Below are 25,622 nucleotides of genomic sequence, written 5' to 3'. Positions count from 1 at the left end.
TGCACTGTTTTAAGTATACCTCTCTCACTAGAGCTTGGCAACACTGAGTATTATTAATTTTAATTCTGATGTTAAGTGAAAGTTGCATTTATATTTTAATTTACTTTTATAAAAAATTTCTATGGCCCTGGCCGGTTGGCCCAGTGGTAGAGCGTCAGTCTGGTGTGCAGGAGTCCCGGGTTTGATTCCAGGCCAGGGCACACAGGAGAAGCACCCATCTGCTTCTCCACCCCTCCCCCTCTCCTTCCTCTCTGTCTCTCTCTTCCTCTCCCACAGCCACGTCTCCATCGGAGCAAAAAGTTGGCCCCAGCACTGAGGATGGCTCCATGGCCTCTGCCTCAGGCACTAGAATGGCTCTGGTTGCAACAGAGCAATGCCCCAGCTGAGCAGAGCATCGCCCCCTGGTGGGCGTGCCAGGTGGATCCCTGTCGGGCACATGCAGGAATCTGTCTGACTGCCTCCCCGTTTCCAACTTCAGAAAAATACAAAAAAAAAAAATAATAAAAAAAATAATAATAAATAAATAAAAAAATTTCTAGCACAAGTGAATATTTTTTTTCATATGAACACTAGTCATTTTCATTTTCCACTGTCTGCTTATGTCCTTTATTCATTTTTCTTTTGGACGTACCCTTAGTTCTTTTCTCAGATTGGTTTGTATAAACTAGTTATAAATTAAGGACATTAGTCCTTATCCGTTTTTTGTAAAAACTTTTCTCTGTCAAACTCTTTGCATATTGTTTGTTTTCCTTTGGTTTTGCTTTTTTTTTTTGGGGGGGGGTATCTAAGATTTTTCCTAGAATTTAAATCATATTTTTCTAAATTGTTACCAATGTACCTGGATCAGTTAATAAAGATTCTATCACATGCCCACTGATTTTTGATTTTTAAAATCACCTATATTGAGTTTTTAAATATGCTAGAGTCTAGCAGCTAGACTCTACATCTGGGCCAGTTGTGCTTATCGCTGTATCTCATTTCACACCAGAATTCAGGAGAGTACTTTAGAAGTCAGCATAAGGGCTCTGATTGCCATAAAAGAACACATGTTTATTTTTTGAAAAATTATTTATCTATATACTACACTTGTATCATTCTAAGTCTAAGCTTTGTTAACTTTATAAAGCAAATGGCCAAACTTTGGAGTTTTTAAGTTCCTTTTCTCTCTTCTTTTTGCCACTCTTTTACTTATTTGTTAACTCTTTTTCTTTCTCTCAACTTTATTTCTTTTCCTAATTTAGAAATTAAATTTACTGGATTGACATTGGTCCATAGGAACACATAGGTTTGAGGTGTACATCTTCATAGCATGTGAACTATTCATTGCGTTGTGTGTCCATCACCCAAAGTCAGACCACTTTTTATCACCATATACTTAACCCACTTTACTGTCCTCCTCCTGACCCGCCTCCAGCTGGTAACCACTTCACTTTTATCCATGTCCATGAGTCTCAGTCTTATATCCCACCTATATGTCAAATCTTACAGTTCTTAGCTTTTTCTGATTTACTTATTTCACTTAGCATAATATTCCCTAGGTCCATCCATGTTGTTGCAAATGTCAACATATCATCATTTCTTATGGCTGAGTAGTATTCCACTGTATATATGTATCACATCTTCTTTATCCAGTCCTCTACTGAGGAGCACTCTGGTTGTTTCCATGTCTTGGCCACCATGAATGCTGCTGTGATGAACATGGGGGTTCATATATCTTTGCATATAGATGCTTGAGCTTTTTCATCTCTCACTCTATACCTCACTGTCTCCCTTTCTTCCTTCTTCCCTTTCCAGCCACCCAATTCTTTTTTACTCTCTGCTCTCAGCTTCTCACTTATCCATGCTTTTCTGTATTCTAATTGCCTTGAGCTTTTCTAGCATTTCCCTGTAGTCGCACTCCTTTTTCTCTGTTTGCTCTTCCTAGCTTATCCCCCTTCCTGCTTTCCTAACTTAGGTTCAGACAGGATTAGTTATAAGGGAGGTCAAATAATTGAGAATGACAGTATGAGGAACGGGAAGTAAAAGTGGTGCCTTAGAAAACTGGAATATGAGATACTTTCAATTAGGATTGTTGTTCATCAAATATTAACCTTTCTTTTTATAACAAAAACACATTTTCCTCTTTTTTTTGCAACTCCTGGAATTTTTTTTCTCAAAAGGAGTAAAATGAGCTCTCTCTACAGTACAGCCTACTTACTAGTCATGCTGAGAGGCTAATTACCATTTCTTTCAAACTCTTTCGAAGTCACATTCCCATTAAAAATAGTTTACCACTCTTATTTTCTCAAGTGGTTACTAAAACCACTATGTTAAAAAGGAGTTTGAAGTTCCCAGCAAGCTCCATGGAGAGCAAGAGCGTCGTAACCACTTACCCATGCATCTGAGCACCAGCGATACATGTGGTTGCAAATACAGACTCGTTGCCATCCCAGTTCCACTCAGATATCCAGGTGATAATCTATCCACGCATTAGTCAGTTTTAGAGACTGTCTGATAAATCTGAATAATAATATACTCTACAGTTATCTTTTCACTGTAACTGGAGACGTGTCCGTGTATTTCTACAGCTGCAAGCATTAATGCACAGTTTTTTACTCTCCCTTGAAGGAGAGGCAACAGACTGGAGGGCAAGGCGTGGAACATGTATTTTTGGTCCACACAGTGGTTTTGAAAAGTGAGAGCTAGTTTTCAACATTTAAAAACAAGGACTTTTTTTTTAAATCTGAATATCTGTCTGCCTTAATAATTTGATAACACTGGGCCAGCCTTCCTGCTCAGTGTTTGACTTGAGTCTTATGCTGCCTCTTGGAAATACTCTCTCCAGTTGGTCCAAATTGTTTTCCTGACACCAAGGCTTCACAGCGTGTCCACATCACGCTTGTCCCCTCCAGGCTTTTGGGGCTGTGAGCCTTGCTCTGCTCCCTCAACCTTTCTGTTTCAGCCAGCTCAGCTCCGAGTCAGGCTAGGTTGTATAGTCTCTCAGAAAGCAGGTCCCTAGTGGAAGGTCCTCTTGCAAGTATTCAACATTCTTCTCTCATTTCTCATCTCCCAAAATAGGTATGTGGAGGGTCCCGGAAGAATATGTGAAGACTTTTGGCAAAATACAGAGTTGAGAGCTGAGATGGTCAACCTAACACATGAGCACAGTCCACCCTCTCAGTCCCTCCCTTGTGAGCCACTGTGGGCCCCATTCTCCTCCCTTCTGGGCCTGCTTCCTCATGCTTGGTGCACCCTGCTTGTCTCCTTGGGCTTGGGGACAGATATGTACCTTGAAGGCTCATCCCTAATAAGTTAGTCACTAGTTCTTAGGTCTCTGAAGTACTTTGGGTAGTCAGGTTTTAATGTAAATGTATCCATTAACATTTTTAAATACCTAAGTAACACTGAGGTAACAATATAAAATACTGTAGAATATCAGTCAGGAGTTCATTCCTTCTAGAGGCTTAGTATCATATTAGGTGCAAAGGAGATGAATAGTGGTGTCAGAGTAGGAGTAACATGTGTTAGTAATTTAATATCCACCTTTTCCCTAATGGCCCATTGTGCTAGAATCCGAAGGATTGCTTAAATCTTTTGTATCAGTAGTCCTTACTTGTGATGTGAGAGGACTAGACTACATCATCCCAACCGCCCTTCTAGGTCTAATATTCTGTGGTTCTTAAGAATTTAGTAACTTCTCATAAAGGATCTGAGAAGTTGCCACCACTTCTTTTTTCACTGACATAACTCCCAAGTAAAATTCTATAGATAAAAACAGTTTAAGTGTAGTATTTAACTCTAGTTCAAACTGAATTAAAATGGTGACAGCTAAAACTGCTATCTGAAAAAGGAAGGTTGGTCATTTCCCTTGTTGATCACATGAAACCCAGCAGTCCCATCAGCAGTTACAAATGGTTCAAGGGTTATTTCCAGCATTCTTGTCATAGGCATAAGGCCAGCATGCTGCTGTGAAGCCGTTATCTGCAGGGATCTTGATTTTGGCATTCTGAGACATTTAATAAATTAATAAAATGTTGATTAAAATCCCTTGGATTGAATATTGTGCTTCTAAAATTAAACACATTCCTTAAGGGGAAAATTAGCCTTTTAATTTTAGTGTACTTTAGAAAAATGAAAAACTGAACTCTGTCAAGGGAAATTGCTCTTTGCATGATATTTCTTTGAGGTCATGTGCATGTATTAGGTAGATGAGAATTATTTTCCCTTTTGAGAGAAGTAGCAGACACACACTTTTACTGATCTTAAGGTCAGTGCTTGACCCCTCTAGTCAGAGTACAGCCAAAGTACTGATCAGGATTACTTTTTTCTATGGTTGGATGGTAATGTTATGTTCCTCATTGTGGTCTTAACAGTGCGCTTCACAACCGTTATCCTGTGTTAGCCATTACCTGTTTAAGGAAACCAGACTTCTTTTTTATTTTTTATTTTTTGAGAAAGGGTTATGCTGACCATGGGACTCCAGCACTTTCTGATAAATACAAAAATCCACACGACTTCTATAATAGGTCAGATCACACAAGGCTTAGTGAATTCATTTGCAACTTAACAAAGTGAACACGTCCCATTTTCTAAATAAAACATGTTCTTAGAAAACATACAAGGTTTTACAGGCTTCAGGTCACTACACATGTAATGTTAAAGGTTACATTTCTAGAATATTACATATGAACTTTGGAGTTCACATTGGAATATTTTATTTTAGGGAAGTTTTTGTTCCTTCTCAGTTGACACATGAGACAGACCTTAAATGCGACCTTTCCCACCCCCCACGGTTCTCTCCCAGGGCTGCTTCCCCCAGAGCCCCTGCCAGCAGACGAAAGATCCCCATCGTCTCCTTCTGTGTCACGAAAAAGTAATCTCAATCACCTTATTTTATTTTATTTTTCAATGACTGTTTATTTCAATATTATTCTGTATTAGTTTCAAATGTACAGCATTGTGGTTAGATAATCATACACTTTACAAAGTGATTCCCTCTGACACTACACATAATTATTACAATACTGTATTACTACTGACTGTATTCCCTGTAGTGTACTTACAACCCTGTGACTATTTTGTAACTGGCAACATGTATTTCTTAATCCCTTCACCATTTCACTTAGCATAGTAGCCTCTAGGTTCACACATGCTGTCACAAATGATAAGATTCATTGTTGTTTATGGCCCACTAATGCTCCATTATATATATGTGTCACCAATTTTTGTATCCACTCCTCTGTAGGTGGACACTTGGGTCCCTTCCATATCTTGGCTATTGTAAACAGCACTGCACTGAACATAGGGGTGCATAATATTCTTTTTAAGAATATTTCGGGTTTCTTTGGATAAATCTGCATAAGTAGAATTGCTGGGTCATGAGGCAGTTCCATTTTTTAATTTTTTGAGGAAACTCCACACTGTTTTCTATAGTGGCTGCACCAATCTGCATTCCGCCTACAGTGCATGAGGGTTCCTTCAAAACAGAAATCTTCCATTCTAAGACTTCTTAATGGGACCTATAGGTTTAAGGCAAAATCAAAAAGTTGAAGTCATAATTGTTGCTTTTCTATACTTTGTGATACAGGAAAGGAAAGTTTAGGCTGTTTTAAAAATTAAAAATCTAAGTGAAATTATTTGCTCAGATGACACAGTTTATAAATGTCAAAATCAAAATTCAGTCTTTTCTCTAAAATAGTATACTGATATTAGCAACTTACAGTGACTGAAACTTCCATTTACTAAGTACTTTTGTGTTCAAAGCCTTTTATAATCATTATCTTACTGTATTCCTACCTTAAAAGATAAACCTAGGTACTCCCATTTGCAGAATCAGAGAAAGTAAAATAACTTGCATAGGGAGAGAACAACAGAGCCAGAATTCAAACTGTTATGTCCGATTCCAGAGCCTTTGCTTAAAGGCAGTTTAACCCTCAGAGCAGCCTCAATGCAACACTTACATGGTAATTCTTACAACTAAATATTCAGAACTGAACTCAGATTCTCCTCTTACCCTGTCCCTGTCACATCTTCCCCATCTCAGACTTCGGTGCCTCCATCTGAGCAGTTCTCTAGTCAAAAGTCGAGGTTATCCTGTATTTTTCTTAGCCCCGCTTGCACAGGGTCCCAACTCGATTCTCTCCAGGCATCCTGCTTGTCTCTGTGCTGTCCACACTCTTGTCCTGGCCTCTCACAGACGCCACTCTCTCTGTCCCGGAGAACTGCCGCCCCCTCCCAGCTCGTGTCTGTCTGCACTCCTGTGCCCACTTCCATTCAGATTCAGGCTCACCAAGAAGCCCAAGAGACTTTTATATAACGTACACTGAAGCAAGTCCTCTCGTTCAGTGTCACCCCACTAAATTTTGAAAAAAAATTAAACTTTGTGTGGTCCTTATGAGTCTCTGCATGCTCAGTCTCTAGGGCAGCCTCTCCCACTTCAACTTTTCAGTCCCCCTGTCGCTCACTTTTCGTTGAGTCCCATGCTCTTTTATAAGCTCCTCCCCCATCATACCAGGCTCCTGTCAGAGACTTTGCACATTCCCTTCCTTCTGCCTCAGAACTGATTCTCCAACCCTTGTACATGTACGCACACACACTGTTTGCCCAGCTATTTTGTGTATGTCCTTTAAGGTCTCAGTCTAAATGTCATTTCCTCAAACTTCCGTGACACCCTATCTAAATTAGGTCTTCCTGTTTCACTTGCCCAGGAACCCTTACTTTTCTTCACAATAATTAGCACCGTCATAATGCATCTTCTTCAATAAACTGTGAGCACCATAGGGACAAAGACATAATTTTTTTCACCACTGTATATACCTGACGTACAAAAAAGGATGTACATTAAATATTTGTTGAATGAATGAAATGCAGACAGTTTAAAAGCACTGTGTCCACTGTGTTTTGCTAAATTGAGGGTAAATATTTACTCTTCTCTGAAGAACTTGAAAGGTAGTATTAAAAGATGTACTAAGGGGGAGGGGGAGGGGCACAAAGAAAACTAGATAGAAGGTGACGGAGGACAATCTGACTTTGGGTGATGGGTATGCAACATAATTGAATGACAAGATAACCTGGACATGTTTTCTTTGAACATATGTACCCTGATTTATTGATGTCACTCCATTAAAATTAATAAAAATTTATTTGTAAAAAAAAAAAGTACATTCCAGAAATTAATCTAAAAAAATAAATAAAAATTTAAAAAGAAAAAAAATGAGGTACTAAAGGCTTGAGTAAACAATATATATTTATACTTGGATATTCTTATTCATTTTTTATTCCTTTCCCTCCCCTCTCTTCTCCTTTCCATTCCCTCACTCTGCTCTCCCTCACCCCTGCCTTTCACTCCCCTTCCCATCTTTTCCCTTCAAAAGCTTTTTCTCAACGTTATTAATAAATCATCGTAGTGCCTGAATGCCAGAGAACTACATGGATAGCTTTTCTATAACTCATTGGTACAGACCCAGAGTTGATTTCTTGCCCAAATGTTCATTACCTATTTCCACTGGTTTAGGAATACCATAGCTCCAAAATGTAATAGTAAATGTTAGCCTGGAAATCAACTAGACTCCCCAAAGAAGGTATATGAGCAACAAATTATTTCTCTCCAGTTCTTCAGAGATCAGGAAGTACTGGGATTAGAGTATAAAGTGGACTGGGCCAGCCTATGTCCAGCCCTCTTATGTTAGAAGAACCTCATTTTCACCCTGGCTGGTTGGCTCAGTGGTAGAGCATCCGCCTGGCGTGCAGGAGTCCTGGGTTCGATTCCCGGCCAGGGCACATAGGAGAAGTGCCCATCTGCTTCTCCACCTCTCCCCCTCTCCTTCCTCTCTGTCTCTCTCTTCCCCTCCCGCAGCCAAGGCTCCATTGGAGCAAAGTTGGCCTGGGCGCTGAGGATGGCTCTATGGCCTCTGCCTCAGGCGCTAGAATGGCTCTGGTTGCAACAGAGCAACGCCCCAGATGGGCAGAGCATCGCCCCCTGGTGGGCATGCCGGGTGGATCCCAGTCGGGTGCATGAGGGAGTCTGTCTGACTGCCTCCCGTTTCCAACTTCAGAAAAATACAAAAAAAAAAAAAAAGAAAAAAAAAAGAAGAACTTCATTTTTAACAAAGAAGCAAGTATGAGTCTCCATGATATAAGTCCCTAACAGTGTGGCCTTTGAAAGGTGCCTTGCTGTGGTAACTTATGGCTGAAAGCTCAGTGTTCTGAGGGTCATTTGAGGATCCCAACTTCTGTTTAGTTTCAGCTCTTGCTGCTAATCGGCACTGTGCATCTATTGTATCATTCATACTCATCGTCCAAACCCTTTCAAAGTCCAGACTGTCCACAGAGGCCTAAGCCTTGTAGGCACAGGTTAAATTTAGGAAGAGTCTGTTAGCTACTCCTAGAGGTGGTCTCTTATAAGCATCATGTATTTGAACAAGCTGAGTTGAGTATTGACACTTGACACTTTGTTCCGGGAGTGACACTTGACACGGGAGACTTTCAGCCGGGCTCATGCTTAAGTTTGTAGCCGCTCAGTAAGAAGGAGTAGCTCTCATTCCTTTACAAGAATTGGTTGAAGCAGTCAAGTAACAATTCAGCTGCACTCCTATAAAATCCCACTGGCCTTCTCATCTCGTGCACTTCTGTTCATCGCTGGTGGCTGCCTGCTTCTTAGGACTCCTTTGAAGTTTTGTTACAGGCTCTGCTGAGGTATCTCCCCCTGGGGGACAGGCCTTGGGTGCTCTGAAACCTCTTCTCTGGGGTGATTCTTTAACTTGAACATATCTGTTGAGTTCCTTGAAAGGCAGTCTTGTGCTGAGGGGTGCAGTCACCTGGAGGAATCGGCCTCACTTATGTGGGGCTCTCCACGCAGAACTATGGGAAAAGCTTGGCAGCCTTTGCAGCAGAGCTTGAGAGGGCGATGGGGGCCCGAGTTAGGCGTTAGCTTGGTCAGTCAAGCTGAAGCTATCATTCGCCAGGAATATTAAGTATTCTACTTATGAAAAAAATTAATTTTCATACTATGTGTAGTTCAGAAGTTCCATGTGTTGATTTCTTTTCAAGTATCTTGCCCAGAATGTGGATATACTAGTTATAGATTATAAAACTCAGTCCATAGCAGTGTAGATAATTTGAAATTGCAGAGAGAGTAATATTGAAATCATTTACAACACTTAGAGCTAAGTAAGTGAAACGACACGTGAAAATCTAAGTAATGAGAAGACACTAGAACGCGAGGAAGCTCCCCTTCCTGCCCTCCTTTCTCTCTATCACTTTCTCTGGAAGACAGTCTCACTGCATCTAACACAGAGGCAAACACTAACTTAAAGTGCCAGGGGATATAAATAACTTTTTAAAAATGTATTTTCTAGCTTTCTCTGGCCAAGTAATGGAAGTAATTTTTCATATCAAATAGGACATTAATTGAGCAGCATTAACATGCCCTGAGTTTAACCCAAGAAGTAGCAGAGAAGAGAGCTAACAATTTTTGTAGTTAATTTCTGCCAAGCACTGTGCAGGGGACTTTATGCATTTTATGAACTCTAATTTTCATAGCAACTCTGTGACATATACCTGATTATCCCTGTTTTCATGAATGAAGTTATTTTCTTGAAAAGGTCATATGAATTGCTCAGTGCTACACATATCATATTGTGTTAAACCTAGGATTAAGCCCAAATTGACCTCACAAATCTGATAATGTACCCACAGAAGACTGAGAGTAATTATAGTCAATATATGAAACAATAAATGTTTTTTTTAAGTATGTAGGAAATTTTTGAAAGCAGAAAAAATAACAGAATATATCTTTGTGTGTTTTAAACTCTATTCTGAAATTGAAATGGAAGATGCAGGCAGTTAATAGTCTCAAAAATAAAAGTCTTATAGGGAGTCTTTAAAAAGAAAAGTAAAATCTAATCATTTAAAATATAATTGTTTTAGGGCTAAGTGCATTATTGAGCAAGAAAAAAAAAAATCCCAGAACATCAAATATTTAACATTAAGCACCCTCAGAGAGTTCTGAGTCAGAGGGAAGGAGAGACACTGAATTAATTATCTACTGGTGTTTAATCATTCAGGCATTTGTATTGATTCAAATTATGGTAAAGCGAAAGGAGTGAGGCATAATTTTCCAGGAATCCTTTTACCTTTTTTTTCTTTACTCTCTCAATACCCAGAGACATCTTCACATTTTCCCGGGCACAGCATCTGCAGCCCAGACTTCTGTAATGGGCCAGAAGGGTTAGAATCTAGCTTGTCTCCAAAGAGGCGAGAAGAATCGATAGCCCAGGAAAAGACCACAAGTGGACCCCTAAAGTGAGGTCTGTGCTCACTTCTTAATAGAATACAGATCTCAGGAGTGATATTATAGTACCATCATCAAAATCACAGTTCAACAAATGAAGGGTTTTACGTAAATGGAACGGTCTCTTAGCTCTTGTCCTTTGGCAAAGGTGCCCGCTTTTCTCAATTCTATAAACATGTGCAAAAATGGACTTGGTGGGCATAGATCCTCCAGTCCCCACTTTCTGCTGTGTGTACTAGTTTAGGGGAGCGTTCTACTTTGGTCTTTTGAAGTATTTCAGATGTTTCTATTTCTGTTAGTGTTAGTTTATTTTTAGTAGAATGAAGTGCTATTTTTTTAACTTTCGAATCCCCCCCCCCCCCCATCTAAAACCTGGTCAAGAAATAGCTGCCTATAGAAGACCTACCTAACCAAACAAGTGAAAATAGGGTGTTCAAACCATACTTCTGAAGGCAGGTAAGCTCTCCCGAGATGGTGTTCTCCAGAGTTGGTGACACACCACAATAACTGAATCTCAGCATTGTTGAATCACGCCACTATCCGCTGCCGGGATTCCTTCCAGACATTCTTTACTAGACTCTGTTTGAACACCTCTAACAACAAATATCTTCTGGCCAACCACGCCTACTGCCTACAGCGAGGCCTCACTGCACATTGAAATCACCCAGAGAGCATTTTAAAATGTGCAGGCCCATCCCAGAGGGTGGTTGCATAACTTACAGAAAAAATGTAAAGCACATAATCACTTACCCTATTAAATAATAACTTCTAAATATTCCATTTTTCCAACTTTTCTAAACTTTTTTAGATCCTGATTTTGACATCCAATATCTCATTTATTTCCTATCCCTTCCAGCTATATGTCAGAATTTCCCATTATAAATTTAATTTATGATTAATACATTAGTATTTATTGAGCACCCACAAGATTCAAGACACTGAACTGTGTGTGGTTAGTTTTCCTATCCAATGGTTAGAGGTCAGACTGACCCAAGCTTGAGGAGGGGGTGGTCTTAGTGCATTTGCTCTGGTCAGACTTCCTTTGCTTCTTTATTGACAAGGTATTGGTGGTTTTAATACCCAGTGGTCAAGTTGTTTTTCTTTTTTTTTTAATCTAGCAGTGTCTTTAGACCCAGACATTTGCCCAGTGTTTGTTGTTGTTTGTTTGTTTGTTTCAATAGTGTTTACCTCCTATGAAAACCAGAAATATAGATGCTTTAAATATTTCTAAGTATATTTTTGACAGCTTACAAGTAAATTGGCTTTTAGGATGTCTGTGTGTGGTTGTTATTTGTTTGTCTTATTTCAGATCTGGTTCCTAGAGAACTGGGTACTTTGCTCTTAACTGTAAACAGAAAGCCAACTCTAGCACAGGATCCCAGAGAGAGTCTGCATTTGCTACTGAGCCAGTATCCGCTCTCCCTGACCGACTTCCTGCCAGCCCTGGAACGTTGAGAGTCCTGAGTAGGAGAACCCTCTTTCAGGCTGGCAGATGCTTACTCCAACTTCAGGAGTTTCTCTGCCTCAGCAGAACCTGATGGAGAGGCGTTCTATTTTCTGTGTGGGTCACTTATCCAGTTCAGAAAAACCTGACAGGGGCTATTTATAGAGCAAAGAGGATTCAGACTTCTTGAAGAATGATGGTATGGAATATGATGATTTTGCAGTAGCCCTGTTATATATGCCAAATCTTTTTAAAAGTCAGGACAAAGGATTTTTCAGTTTGTGGCCAGTATTTCTACTTTCCCATTGATGTTGATTACTTAAAGGCCAGGTTCATTTAACTGTTTACATTTTTTATAAAGTTTTCTGAAAGCTTCCTTTTGGTAGAAAGAATTATGCCCTTTTTAAAAAGTGTTCACATTAGTACTGACAGTGGAAATGAAAGCTTTCAGAACTTGTGTGGTAAGGCAAATGGCATTGCCTAGTGTGTACCCCAAGTCACTACGTCTCAGCTCAGAAACTTCTTTAAGAAATTTTGTGACCCAACTTTTTTCATTCTCTCTTAAAATTTTAAAAACTTTTGTTTATCTACATGCAACAAGATAAGAATCCTAGAAATTTAAGTTGGAAGACATTTTTTTTTAATTAACTGAGAGGCAGGGAGGCAGAGACAGATTCCCACATGTGTCCCATTGGGATCTACCTGGCAAGCCCACTAGGGGGTGATGCTCTGTTCATCTGGGGTCACAACTCCATTGCTCTGCAACTGAGCTATTTTAGCACCTGAGGCGAGGCCATGGCGGCATTCTCAGCACCCAGGGCCAACTTGCTCAAACCATTTGAGCCATGGTCATGGGAGGGGAAGAGAGAGAGGAGAGGGAGAGAAAAGAAGGAAGAGTAGAGAAGCAGACAGTTGCTTCTCCTGTGTACTCTGACAGGGACTCAAACCCAGGATTTTCATATGCTAGGCCAGAAGACTTTTATTACTATTCTACAAAACATGTTTAAATATCTATAAAAACTATATCAGCCTAACAAAATTTAAAACTTGAAACCTACCATGTAAATCCTAACACAATTATTTTATATATTGTTATTCTTAACAGTCAGGCAGGACCCTAAACTTCTTCAGTTATTTAATAGTTACTGGGTTCTAGATACACAGTAAAACATTACTCTGCAAGAGCCAAGAAAAGCCAAGGCAATCTTGAATAACAACAAAACCAGAGAACTTACACCACCAGATGTCAAGATCTATTAAAAAGTTGAAGTGATTAAGACAGTGTGGTATTGTCATAAGAACAACAGACAGATGGGCCAATAGAACAGAATAGAGTGTCCAGAAACAGAACTATATACATATAGTCATCTAATTTATGACAGGTGATAATAAAATGGAATGAGGAAAGAATGGTCTTTTCAATAAATGATGATGGGTCACTTACATCCATGTAGATAAAATCTGTTGTGACACTATCCCACACCACACATAGAAATCAATTCAGAAGGACTGCTGATATAAATGTGAAAATTATATAATAAGGCCTGTTGCAAAAGCATAGAACATCATCATCATTTTTTAGTAAGCAAAGAGTTCTCAAACAGAACACGTAAACTACTAACCTTAAAAATATTACTAACAACTTCTCCTTATCAAAAGATAGCATTAAGACTCTGAAATGGTAAGCCACACAGGGGCTTGAAAATATATTTGCAAACCATATATAATAAAGGACTCATATAAAAAACATGTTAATTGCCACAACTCAATAAGCCAGATAACCTAATAGAAAGTTGGGGATGGGAGCAAAGACTTGAACAGATACCTTATAAAAGAAATCTAAATGGCTGATAAGCCATGAAAGATGCTCAACACCTAGTCATCAGGGAAATGCAAATTGAAACCACAGTGTAATACAGCTATATACCTGCCTGAATGCTACAAATAGAAAAGACTGGAAGAGGTGACAAACATGCAGAGCAACTGGAACTCTCATTTTCTGCTGTGAGTTCATACAACTCTTTTGGGAAACTCTTTGACAGTATTAGTTAAGCTGAACACATTCATACCCTACAACCCAACAATGCCACTCCTGGTCATGACTCCTACAGAAATGCACACCTGTGTTCACCAAAGGATAACCTAAAATGCTCATAGAAATAGTACTTGTATAAACTAGAAACCGGAAAACACCTGAATAGTAGAATGGATAAAGGATGGCACATTTACCCAATGGTGAATATTATATAGCAATGAGAATGAATGGTCTAAAACTACCCCAATCATATGCCTGAATATCACGTAATGTTGAGCAAAAGAAGCCAAATACAGAAGAGCATAAACTGATTCTATTTTCTTTAAAGGATATGAGTAAACAATACTAACTTACGCTGTTAGAAGTCAAGATAGTGGTTACCTATAGGACAGGGGAGTGATTTAAAGGAGTATATGGTGGGGGAACTCTTTGATGCTGGTAATGTTTATTTATAGATTAGGGTGTGGTTACACAGATGTAGTCTGTTTATGAAACTTTATCATCTGAAAACTTATGATTGATGTATTTCTCTGTATTTACGTATTTCTTTTACTTCAATAAAAAATTTTAAACACTATAAGCAGGCTACAAAAAAAAAAGTTATGTAAAATGAGGGGGAGGAGAACTGAAGATATTTCAAAGTTAATAAAATGACTAGCATGAACCTGCTGCAAAGAATGAAAGTTAGTCACCAGTCATGCTTTATCCAAACTCAAGTTGACATGGGACATATTACAAATATTGATCGACTTATGACCTATGCAACTTACCACCATTCGACTTTACGACCACAATCGCTAGCCACGACTGCTCCGCGTCTGGCAGCCAAGCGTTGCCCAGCTGGGCGTACGACAGTGCGGACCAGCTTCCAGCAGCACTACCATTTCCGTGTGCACCATTTCAACTGTTATCCCAGACTCGGTACAGCAATTTATGTTTTGTGTCTTGGATATTTTTCATCAAACCCCTCCCAAGATGTCTACCAAGAGGAAATTGTCTTTGCAAATATTAAACCAGTTGTACTAGTAATGCAGTGTTTGACTTAAACCTGACGAATGTAATAATAAACAAAATAGAGTAGAGATGATACAAATGGCATAAAATGAACAAAGAAAATTATGATATATAACAATAACGAAAGAAAATTATGATAAAATATGACTTAAAGATTTTTATAACATCATTTCACAGAATTGTACATCCTATTCAACTTACGACCAGTCTGTCGGAACCAATCATGGTCATAAGTCGAGCACTAGCTGTATTGAGAGTCATTTGCTTAGGACTCTTCTTACAATGCAGTAACTATCCAAGCTGTCTCCAGTAATTCCCCAAGAAAAAAGACTTAAGATAAAGCTCACTTGAGCTTCACTTGCTTTGGACTGTTCTTACAATACAGTAACTGTTCGATTTATCTCCTTATCGCCCCAGAAAAAAACTTCAGATTTAAGAAGAAGCTCACTTGAACATGGAAGGTATACGTTTTGTTGTATCAGAATATTTCCTAAGCAGTATATTTCAGTAGACAAAAGTAAATGGGCAATTTTTTTAAAGTTAAAATTTTTTATTAAAGGTTAGCTCATCTGAAAAGGGTTGAAATTATGAGTAGCATTGTATAAATAGACTGTCACTAATAAAAATACTTTTACCTAATGGGCAAGCTGAAAAGCCCCTCAAAGATACTTTTCATTTGAAGGAATATAAGGCAGGCAAAGCTAATAATATGACCACACACAGTTTTCTGCCACCCCCTGGGAGTTTCTAATCAAGCTTTGTACCCTGATTGAAATGCAGTGCTCAGAGTGGGAAAACTGATTAACCAAATAAAAAATCCAGTGTGCTTCCCATGCAAACAGTCATCAGCCTATCTTCTGTAATTATGTAGCCTATAAATCAACACAGCATGCAAGGCTTCAGTCGTGGTGCAAATATCTTAATGACTAAGGCATCTTTAACCATGAATAATTTATATCTGCATGATCCATTTTTCTCAACCATGCTTCACTTCAGCAGGATAAACTAATCTTCTGTCAGGGGATGGGTTCTTGATTATTTCTTCCTGATTTTTCTTGTTTATTTTTCTTGTTTTGACACACTCCATTTATTTCTCTTGCACTTTCTTAAACAAGAGTGCCCCATCCAGCCACCCTGTCTTCTTGATTTTTCTTTTCCTATGCATCTTGCTAGACATCTTACAATAAAGCCAGGGATTTATTTTGGACTTCTACTTTTTGTAAGGCCCTCTGAGAATGAAATTGGGTGCAGCTAGGGAAATAGGCTTAATACCACAAGGCAGGCTGAGCTTCTTGATGTTGTGGGCAAACATTTATTATGGAAAGCAATTGCCAAAAAAGGCTAATGATCAATTAAACGTTCACATTTGTAGATGCCCGTCTGTGATGCAGAGAGTAACTGCCACATGGGTAATACTATAAAGCAGGACTTGCTAAAAAAGTGTTGTTATTTTCCTAGAGCCCATTAAAATAAAGGCAGCTGAGAGACATTCAGATCAAATTCGATCTCATCTAATACACTCATCCCCACCATCCCAGCTCACCACACCCAGCCTGCTCAGACCCCGCAGGTCTCACTGGCACTGCCATTCCCTCGTCATGCACTGTGGATATTTGGTAATAATAATGGCCCTTCCGTGGGCAGTCCTTATAGGCTGGGAGCTTCGACTGCCGTCTGTGCATCATTTGCCATGCTTGAGTAATTTTCCTAGAAACCTGGAAATCTCATCCTATTAGATGACCCAGCATTTTTAATCAGTACGTTGACCCTGCTAGAGTAAAGATTTCATCGTGTTGGGGGAGCAAGGAGAGGAGAATTGAAAACTTTTGTGTCCTGCAATTTAAAAAAATAACTAAAAAATTTATGCGGTTCAACAGAGTTAAGTTTCATCATGAAACCCAGGTGTCTGTCCTGCTCCCCCACCTTCTCTGAAAGAGATGGGGGTTACTATTAGAAGGAAGGGATGATATATTTTCATCTGTAAGTCCCCAGCACTTTCTGATGTTCCTGTTTTATAATTAGTACTCAGTAAAGGTATATTTTAAATTCATGTTGTTGTAGGGATGATGACTTAGTCTGCAGACTTAGAAAGCTCTGTTTTGAACCATCCTTGAGATTCTGGGATGAATCCCACTTGATCATGATGTATTATTTTTTTAATATGTTGTTGTATTCGATTTGCTAGTATTTTGTTTAGTATTTTAGCATCTGTATTCATTAGAGATATTGGTCTGTAGTTTTCTTTTTTTGTGCCATCCTTGCCTGGTTTTGGTATGAGGGTTATGTTGGCCTCATAAAATGTGTTTGGAAGTATTGCTTCTTCTTCAATTTTTTGGAAGACTTTGAGTAGAATAGGAACCAAGTCTTCTTTGAATGTTTGATAAAATTCGCTGGTATAGCCGTCAGGGCCTGGTTCAACATACGTAAAACGGTTAATGTAATACACCATATCACAAAACAAAGAACAAAAACCACATGATCTTATCAATAGACACAGAAAAGGCTTTCGATAAAATACAACACAATTTTATGTTTAAGACTCTCAACAAAATGGGTATAGAAGGAAAATATCTCAACATGATAAAGGCCATATATGATAAACCATCAGCTAACATCATATTAAATGGCACTAAACTGAAGGCTTTCCCCCTTAAATCAGGAACAAGACAGGGTTGTCCACTCTCTCCACTCTTATTTAATGTGGTACTAGAGGTTCTAGCCAGAGCAATCAGACAAGACAAAGAAATAAAAGGCATCCATATCGGAAAAGAAGAAGTAAAGGTATCACTTTTTGCAGATGATATGATCCTATACATCGAAAACCCCAAAGAATCCACAAAAAGACTACTAGAAACAATAAGCCAATACAGTAAGGTCGCAGGATACAAAATTAACATACAGAAGTCAATAGCCTTTCTATATGCCAACAATGAAACAACTGAGAAGGAACTCAAAAGAATAATCCCCTTCACGATTGCAACAAAAAAAATAAAATACTTAGGAATAAACATAACAAAGAATGTAAAGGACTTATATAATGAAAACTATAAACCATTGTTAAGGGAAATCAAAAAAGATATAATGAGATGGAAGAATATACCTTGTTCTTGGCTAGGAAGAATAAATATAATCAAGATGGCTATATTACCCAAAGCAATATACAAATTTAATGCAATTCCCATCAAAATTCCAATGACATTTTTTAAAGAAATAGAGCAAAAAATTATCAGATTTATATGGAACTATAAAAAACCCCGAATAGCCAAAGCAATCCTAAAGAAAAAGAATGAAGCTGGGGGCATAACAATACCTGACTTCAAACTCTATTATAGGGCCACGACAATCAAAACAGCATGGTATTGGCAGAAAAATAGACACTCAGACCAATGGAACAGAATAGAAAGTCCAGAAATAAAACCACATATATATAGTCAAATAATTTTTGATAAAGGGGCCAACAACACACAATGGAGAAAAGAAAGCCTCTTCAATAAATGGTGCTGGGAAAACTGGAAAGCCACATGCAAAAGAATGAAACTGGACTACAGTCTCTCCCCCTGTACAAAAATTAACTCAAAATGGATCAAAGATCTAAACATAAGACCTGAAACAATTAAGTACATAGAAGAAGACATAGGTACTCAACTCATGGACCTGGGTTTTAAAGAGCATTTTATGAATTTGACTCCAATGGCAAGAGAAGTGAAGGCAAAAATTAATGAATGGGACTACATCAGACTAAGAAGTTTTTGCTCAGCAAGGGAAACTGATAACAAAATAAACAGAAAGCCAACTAAATGGGAAATGATATTTTCAAACAACAGCTCAGATAAGGGCCTAATATCCAAAATATACAAAGAACTCATAAAACTCAACAACAAACAAACAAACAATCCAATAAAAAAATGGGAAGAGGATATGAATAGACACTTCTCCCAGGAAGAAATACAAATGGCCAATAGATATATGAAAAGATGCTCATCTTCTTTAGCTATTAGAGAAATGCAAATCAAAACGGCAATGAGATACCACCTCACACCTGTTCGATTAGCTGTTATTAGCAAGTCAGGTAATAGCAAATGTTGGAGAGGCTGTGGAGAAAAAGGAACCCTCATACACTGTTGGTGGGAATGTAAAGTAGTACAACCATTATGGAAGAAAGTATGGTGGTTCCTCAAAAAACTGAAAATAGAACTACCTTATGACCCAGCAATCCCTCTACTGGGTATATATCCCCAAAACTCAGAAACATTGATATGTAAAGACACATGCAGCCCCATGTTTATTGCAGCATTGTTCACAGTGGCCAGGACATGGAAACAACCAAAAAGCCCATCAATAGATGACTGGATAAAGAAGATGTGGCACATATACACTATGGAATACTACTCAGCCATAAGAAATGATGACTTCGGAACATTTACAGCAAAATGGTGGGATCTTGATAACATGATACGAAGCGAAATAAGTAAATCAGAAAAAAACAGGAACTGTATTATTCCATACGTAGGTGGGACATAATAGTGAAACTAAGAGACATTGATAAGAGTGTGGTGGTTACGGGGGGGAGGGGGGAATGGGAGAGGGATAGGGGGTGGGAGGGGCACAAAGAAAACAAGATAGAAGGTGACAGAGGATAATCTGACTTTGGGTGGTGGGTATGCAACATAATTGAACGACAAGATAACCTGGACTTGTTATCTTTGAATATATGTATCCTGATTTATTGATGTCACCCCATTAAAAAAATAAAATTATAAAAAAAAAAAAAAAAAAAAAAAAAAGCTCTGTTTTGTGGGAATGTGAGGTGGGTGATCTTCTATTATTATTCCAAGAATGTGGGAGGCTTCTCCAGCCTCCTGAGAGTATATCAGTCCTGCCACTGATTTACCTGGTGTCCAAAGCTTTTGTATTTGGTCTCAGTCATGTGTACAAAATGCCAGAATACTAGGGACTCATCACAGAGGACCTTCTTAAATTGTATAATACCCAGCTTCTGTTGGAAACCTTAGTGAAGGAAAATATTGATACCTATGAAGGATCCCCAGAGAGACCTCCAGTCTGTCCACCCTATGATCTGTCTTTAGATCAAGTTGACCATCACATTAGCTTGTCCCATTATGGAGATATCATCATTGATTTGCTTTTTAATCTTATGCTTCAACCTTGATAAAGGAATAGCTGTTGAAAACCACCTCAACATCCTATTATAAAATGTGTTGAGGACATAACCCATTTATCATTTAGCAACATTTACTGTTCACAAAACACAGGGGAGAGATATCTTTTAGTGCTCTCTGCTTGAAGAACCTTTATTTCCATTGTAGGGATGGATTTCTTCTCCTTTCTAGCAGTGACAACTGCATATTTGACCATGTTTCCTTTATTGTCCTGGTTTCCAGAAGTTCAGAGCCACATATTTTTTTAATTGAAGCAAAATTCACATAACACATAATTTACCATTTTAAAGTGTACAGTTCAGTAGTATTTTGTATATTCACAAAGTTGTGCAAACATCACCTCTATCTAGTTTCAAAACTTAACCTGTTACTCTGTGCCAAACCCCTGGCAATTTCTAATCTACTTTCTGTCTCTGGATTTACCTATCATTCAGAGTCATTTCTGTCATTGTCTGTTTGTAGTCACTTTTTCTTCCTTATTATTTCCTTATATTCCATGTTTTATTTAAAGCAAGCAGCTCCCAGATGTGTACGGAAAGAGGTTGAGTGGACACATATACAAATAAGGATATGCTTTTCAACCCAAGTGCCCCTCACCACTCTTCTCCATGCTGCTCTGTCCATGCCCTGTTGGCCTGCATGATGGGCTCTCATGCCTTTGGCTCCTTCTGGGTCTAGCTAATAGAGAATCATAGCAGGAGATCAGAGGGAGGGAGAACAAGGACATAGAATGCTATTCCCTGGCTTCTCCCTATGGATTTGCTGGGCTGGCTGCATCCTTTGACTGAAGGTCCCAGCTCCATCAGGTAGCCCATTCCACACAGTTCTTTCTGAATCTTGGTTCCACTAAATAGCTCTACCCTTTGCCTCATTAGGCCTTGTGGGGCATGGTGCCCTGTTGCTTCTGGCCCTGGAGTATTTATTATATTATCCCTTCTGGTTTCTTTATAACCTTATTACACCTTTCTAAATGGTTCATATTTATACTCTCCTCAAATGATCCTAATTTGAATGTACCATCTGTTTCTTGCTAGGACTTAAATAAGCATCATCTTCTCTGTGGTTCTTAGCTGTCAATCTTCATGCTTTCCTCTATAGTTAAGTCAGTCTGGCAGATTCTCCTAGGGCCAGACAGTGTCTTCACCCAGGCACCCAGAGCATTCACACCTCTTCCTGGTTCTAAGGTGCAGGATCTCTGTTTATTTCTTGGGAGATTAAGAAATCTCTGGAGATTTGTTTTTGGGAACCTATGCTTACTTCGTGTGGTGGCTCCATGCCCTTGTCTGCATGGTAGGTGGGTCACCAGTCATGGGCACACATTGCAACAGCAGAGAGGGGAATGAGGTAGAGCAGGTCATAGCCGTTCTTTTTAAGAGCACACCCAGAAGGGGTCCATCTCACTTCCACTCACTTTTCCTCGGCTGGAACTTAGTCATAAGGCTGAACCTCACTGCAAATAAGTCTAGGAAACGCTATCCTTAGTTGAGCAGCCATTTGCTCAGCCAAAAGTTAGGGAGCTTATTACTGAAGAAAAAAGGGAAGATAGGATATCAAAGAATGACTATTAGTTTCTGTCATTTGTAAGAAATTAAGTTAATAGCCTGACCAGGTGTTGACGCAGTGGATAGAGCATTGACCTGGGACACTGATGACCCAGATTTAAAACCCTGAGGTTGCTGGCTTGAGCATGGGCTCATTGTGCTTGAATGCAGCAGAGTCACCAGCTTGAGCCTGGGATCATAGACATGACCCCATGGTCTCTGGCTTAAGCCCAAGGTCACTGGCTTTAGCAAGGGGTCACTGGCTCTAGCAAGGGGTCAATGACTTGGCTAAAGCTCCCCCAATCAAGGCACATATGAAAAAGCAATCAATGAATAACTAAGATGCTACAAGTTGACGCTTCTCCTCTCTCTCCCTTACTGTCTGTCTCTCTCTCACTGTCTCTTTCTCACACTAAGAAAAAAAAGAAATTAATAAATAACAGAGAAACCTTATTACTTTCATCTGTTAAGTCAAATAATTTTATCTTCAGATATGAGTAAACCAGATGGAAGAACATATGTGATTGTCACCTCACAAATCTATTAAAATTCAACAAGTCTATGGGAAATCATTTGGAAAACTAGTCCTTCTAAAGTTCTAGAAAGATAATGTAGAAAACACCTTGATAGGGCAGAGCTCATGTGAGGTTTGACCTGAACAGAAAGAGAGGTTGTTAGGGAGTATGCTCAGAGAAGAGGAAGTCAAATTTCTGGGTGGGTGGGGTGGGGGGAGCTGGAGTCAGATCGTGCGCACCTGGGTTAGCAGAAGACCTTTGACTATTAGAGCTGAGAGGTAGGTAGAACCGACTACCCTCACGATGGAAGGATGACAAGCAGGGACTGACCAGAATTCCTTCTAGGGGGTCCCAATTAAGGCAGATGGGAGCAAACCACTGTTGCATGGAGCCCCAGGGACCACTCACTATAGACCCTAGGGAGGCAACTTAACACAGCAGGGTGAACAAGACCAGAGAGTAGCAGCCACTGTAGAGTTAGGTTGGGAACAAAGTCTGAGAGTTCATCATGATATAATGGGAAAATTATAGCCATGAAACTGCAGAACCAGAGAGGCCTTTTTGTCCAAGACCTCTGGCTTCTCCCAGCTGTTAGTAATGAGACTGCTCTGGAGTTGACAGGAAGAGATGCAGGCACTAATGGTCTCTCAGCTGTTTTTAGGACTAAATTATTTCAATATCATCAGTCATTTAAGAAACATAACACATGCAAGAATCCTTAGCACTGAATATGAATGTTGCTGTTGTGAATATTCTGTCTTTACCTGATTTTAGAAATACATTATTTCATCGCAAACTGAGAATGGCTCTCCCACAGAATGCTCAGCCTCACACGTCAGTGCATCCTGCCGGAACTTCTGCAGTAAAAGTGCAGATTTCCTAGTTCACTATACCTGAGCGGTGCCTTGGTGACAAAGATGTTCTTACAGAAAGACAACATTGTATTAATGAAGTCTCAAACACTGGAGACACAGAAAATCAGAAAAATTTACAGAGTAATATACAGTCTTGAAAAATGAGATGACTCATAACATATCAATAATAATAATGTTCTATTTAGCACTTGGCAAATTGAAAAATGTTTAACCACACATTGATTTCATTGTAATAAACACTGAAGAAAAGATACCATTTTATAGGTAAGCAAGCAGACTTGGAAGATTTCAGTAACTTGTCGAAAGTATCATGACCAAAATATTGTGAAAAGAAGAATTAAATGCAAATGTTTTTACTTTGTGTCCAGGGCTCTTTCCTGTATGACCCCTGCCTCTTCTGAGCTTTAAGTAATTTCATGAATTTTCTCATTTGTGCATATGTTCATTTGACAACTATTTATTGCACACCTCCTATGTACCCATCATTATCGCAGGCACTGAGGATGCTGTGATCGACAAGATATAGTCTCTGCCTTCACAGCAAGCCTACAGTCTGGCAAAGGACAGAGGCATTTGACCCACACTGGCCACATGAACCAGCAGGAATATAGCAGGCTGTGGGCACACAGGGAAAAGCACCTCACCAAACATGAATCAGGAGAGGCTTCCTGGAAAAACTGATGTTTACATTGAGTCCCCAAGGGTTAGTAGGAGCTGAAGGAATGAAGAATATTATTCCAAAGCAAAATTAAAGCATCCCTCGGGGAGAGGTGACCCCAGATCAATCCAGAATAAGGAAAGACCCAATGCATTTACAAATTCAACTCAGTGTATATATTGCTACTGTGTGGCTAATTAGAGACATCATCCATGTATCCACTCATCCATTCATCCTTTCATCCATTCTCCCTCCTTCCCTCTCTCTTTCCCTCTCTACCTTCCTTCTTTTCTCCTAACTATCCATCCATTCATAGTAGGTGGTAAGATGTTTATTGAATTAATTAATTTTAAAATATTTATTGAGAGACCTCCTATGTGCCAGGCACTATATGTACCAAGTGATATATATATAGAAAGGGCATAGACACACAAACCTTATCTTAGCTGACGTTAATCTTAAATTTTAATTGAAGAGATAAACCTGTGCACATATTACTGAGTACAAGCTGGATAGGACAGGTGTCCTAAGGGATGTTCTAAGAAGTTACGACTAGCTGCAGTGATGTTTTTTGGAGGAAAATCTAAGTTTCAATGATAAAATCAATAGACCAACGTCAGACTGAACATTCTCCATTTCTTGTGTGTGTCTGTTTGTTTATTTATTTTATTTTGTTCTGTTTCCTGAAATTGTTCTTTTTTTCCACAGATTCTGTGGCAACAGCATCCGGGCCATTACTAGTTGAAGTTGCCAAAACTCCTGGTGCCAGCCTTGGGGTTGCCCTTACTACCTCGATGTGCTGTAACAAGCAGGTCATTGTCATAGACAAAATCAAATCTGCAAGTATTGCAGACAGGTGAGTGTTGTAGGAAGTGCCAACTCTTCAAAACTGCATGTGTATTAAAACACACATACATAGATATATATACATACATGTAACACACATACACACATATGCATACATACACATACACACACAATAAAATACAGCTCTCTGGCCAATTTGTACAACTTTCAATTAGAAAACAAATTACTCTTCTAGGGCTTAAAAATGTGCCTACGTTATTAACCATCTCATGATGCATTACATGGATTTACAAATTCATCTCACCCAAATGCTTGGTGTGGCCTTTAAAAATGGAAAAAGAAAATGTCAAGCAACTGAGCAAGTTTTTCTACTGTGTCCTAGGGTGTGGGGTAGCTAAGCAGAACTTTATTATGCTCCATGCAGAGAAACCATGACTTTTTCTAAATTGTTAACAATTAAATCCTGCCACCATAAAATCGTATTCCTCTTTTGAAATACATAACACAATGTTTTAAGTGGCACAATCTTTAAAGAAAAGTCCTACTGTCTTGGTATGTTAATCCTAGGGTTTGACAATCAATCTTCAAGGGTCCCTGAAAACATCACTCATTCCTAAAACGGTAATCCTAAACTCGTTTTCCCAACTCAGAGTTTAGACATACAAGTTAGACAAGGTATAAAAAAGATGACTTTACTACCTAGTAAATTATTTTACAGTCCCCGGTAAGAAACCAATTCCCACTTCCCATGGCTGAAGCTCTCCAAGTGTGTCCACAAGGGATCACATTTTTAGATGGAAGGGATGACCTGCGATGCTTTTTACCTTGAGAAGGAGACTATTCTCTCTCACCATGGAAATTTTTAGATATCCTCAGATGCCCAGTCTACCTGAGTGTGGTCAGCCCCCTTCCCCATGTGCCCTGCCTGGGAACCGTTTGCTGATGCAGTTACCTGCAGCAACCCCCATCATGGTCACTCTGCAGCTCCCCTGTGGTCTTACCCTACATTCATTCCTCTAACCAATGACAGCCATTGATCCAGGAGTGTTCTGCAGCGTGGTGGTGCAGGTGCTTCAATTTTCTTCTCCTGTTTTCTCCTACTCCGCAGGGGGTAACCAGTGCAAGGTGCTGTCCACTTGACTGGTATGTCCGGATGCTGACGGCTCTGTTTGCTTTCCTCACCCAGCCGGTAGCCAGTCTCTTGAGTTCTGCAAAATGTTGCCACTAACCCCGCCCACCCCCGCTTTCCCCTTCTTTCACCACGCAGGCCTCGTTTTATTACT

The 25,622-nt window shown here is 39.3% G+C and overlaps 1 protein-coding gene across 11 annotated transcripts in view; it reads left to right on the top strand.

Annotated features, from left to right (window-relative positions):
• The window catches only part of GRIP1 (glutamate receptor interacting protein 1), a 749,322-nt gene that overhangs the window by 614,381 nt on the left and 109,319 nt on the right, over positions 1 to 25,622 (top strand). For all 11 annotated transcript variants that reach the window (XM_066258209.1, XM_066258211.1, XM_066258212.1 and 8 more), the window contains one exon: positions 24,241 to 24,388. In XM_066258209.1, the coding sequence (XP_066114306.1) occupies positions 24,241 to 24,388 (148 nt within the window). The remainder of the gene's footprint in view (positions 1 to 24,240; positions 24,389 to 25,622) is intronic.

Source organism: Saccopteryx bilineata, chromosome 2 (genome assembly GCF_036850765.1).
Source record: "Saccopteryx bilineata isolate mSacBil1 chromosome 2, mSacBil1_pri_phased_curated, whole genome shotgun sequence".
Taxonomy (NCBI): Eukaryota; Metazoa; Chordata; class Mammalia; order Chiroptera; family Emballonuridae; genus Saccopteryx; species Saccopteryx bilineata.
The sequence above is the reverse complement of the archived record's forward strand: the minus strand, read 5'-3'. Positions and strand labels throughout refer to the sequence as shown.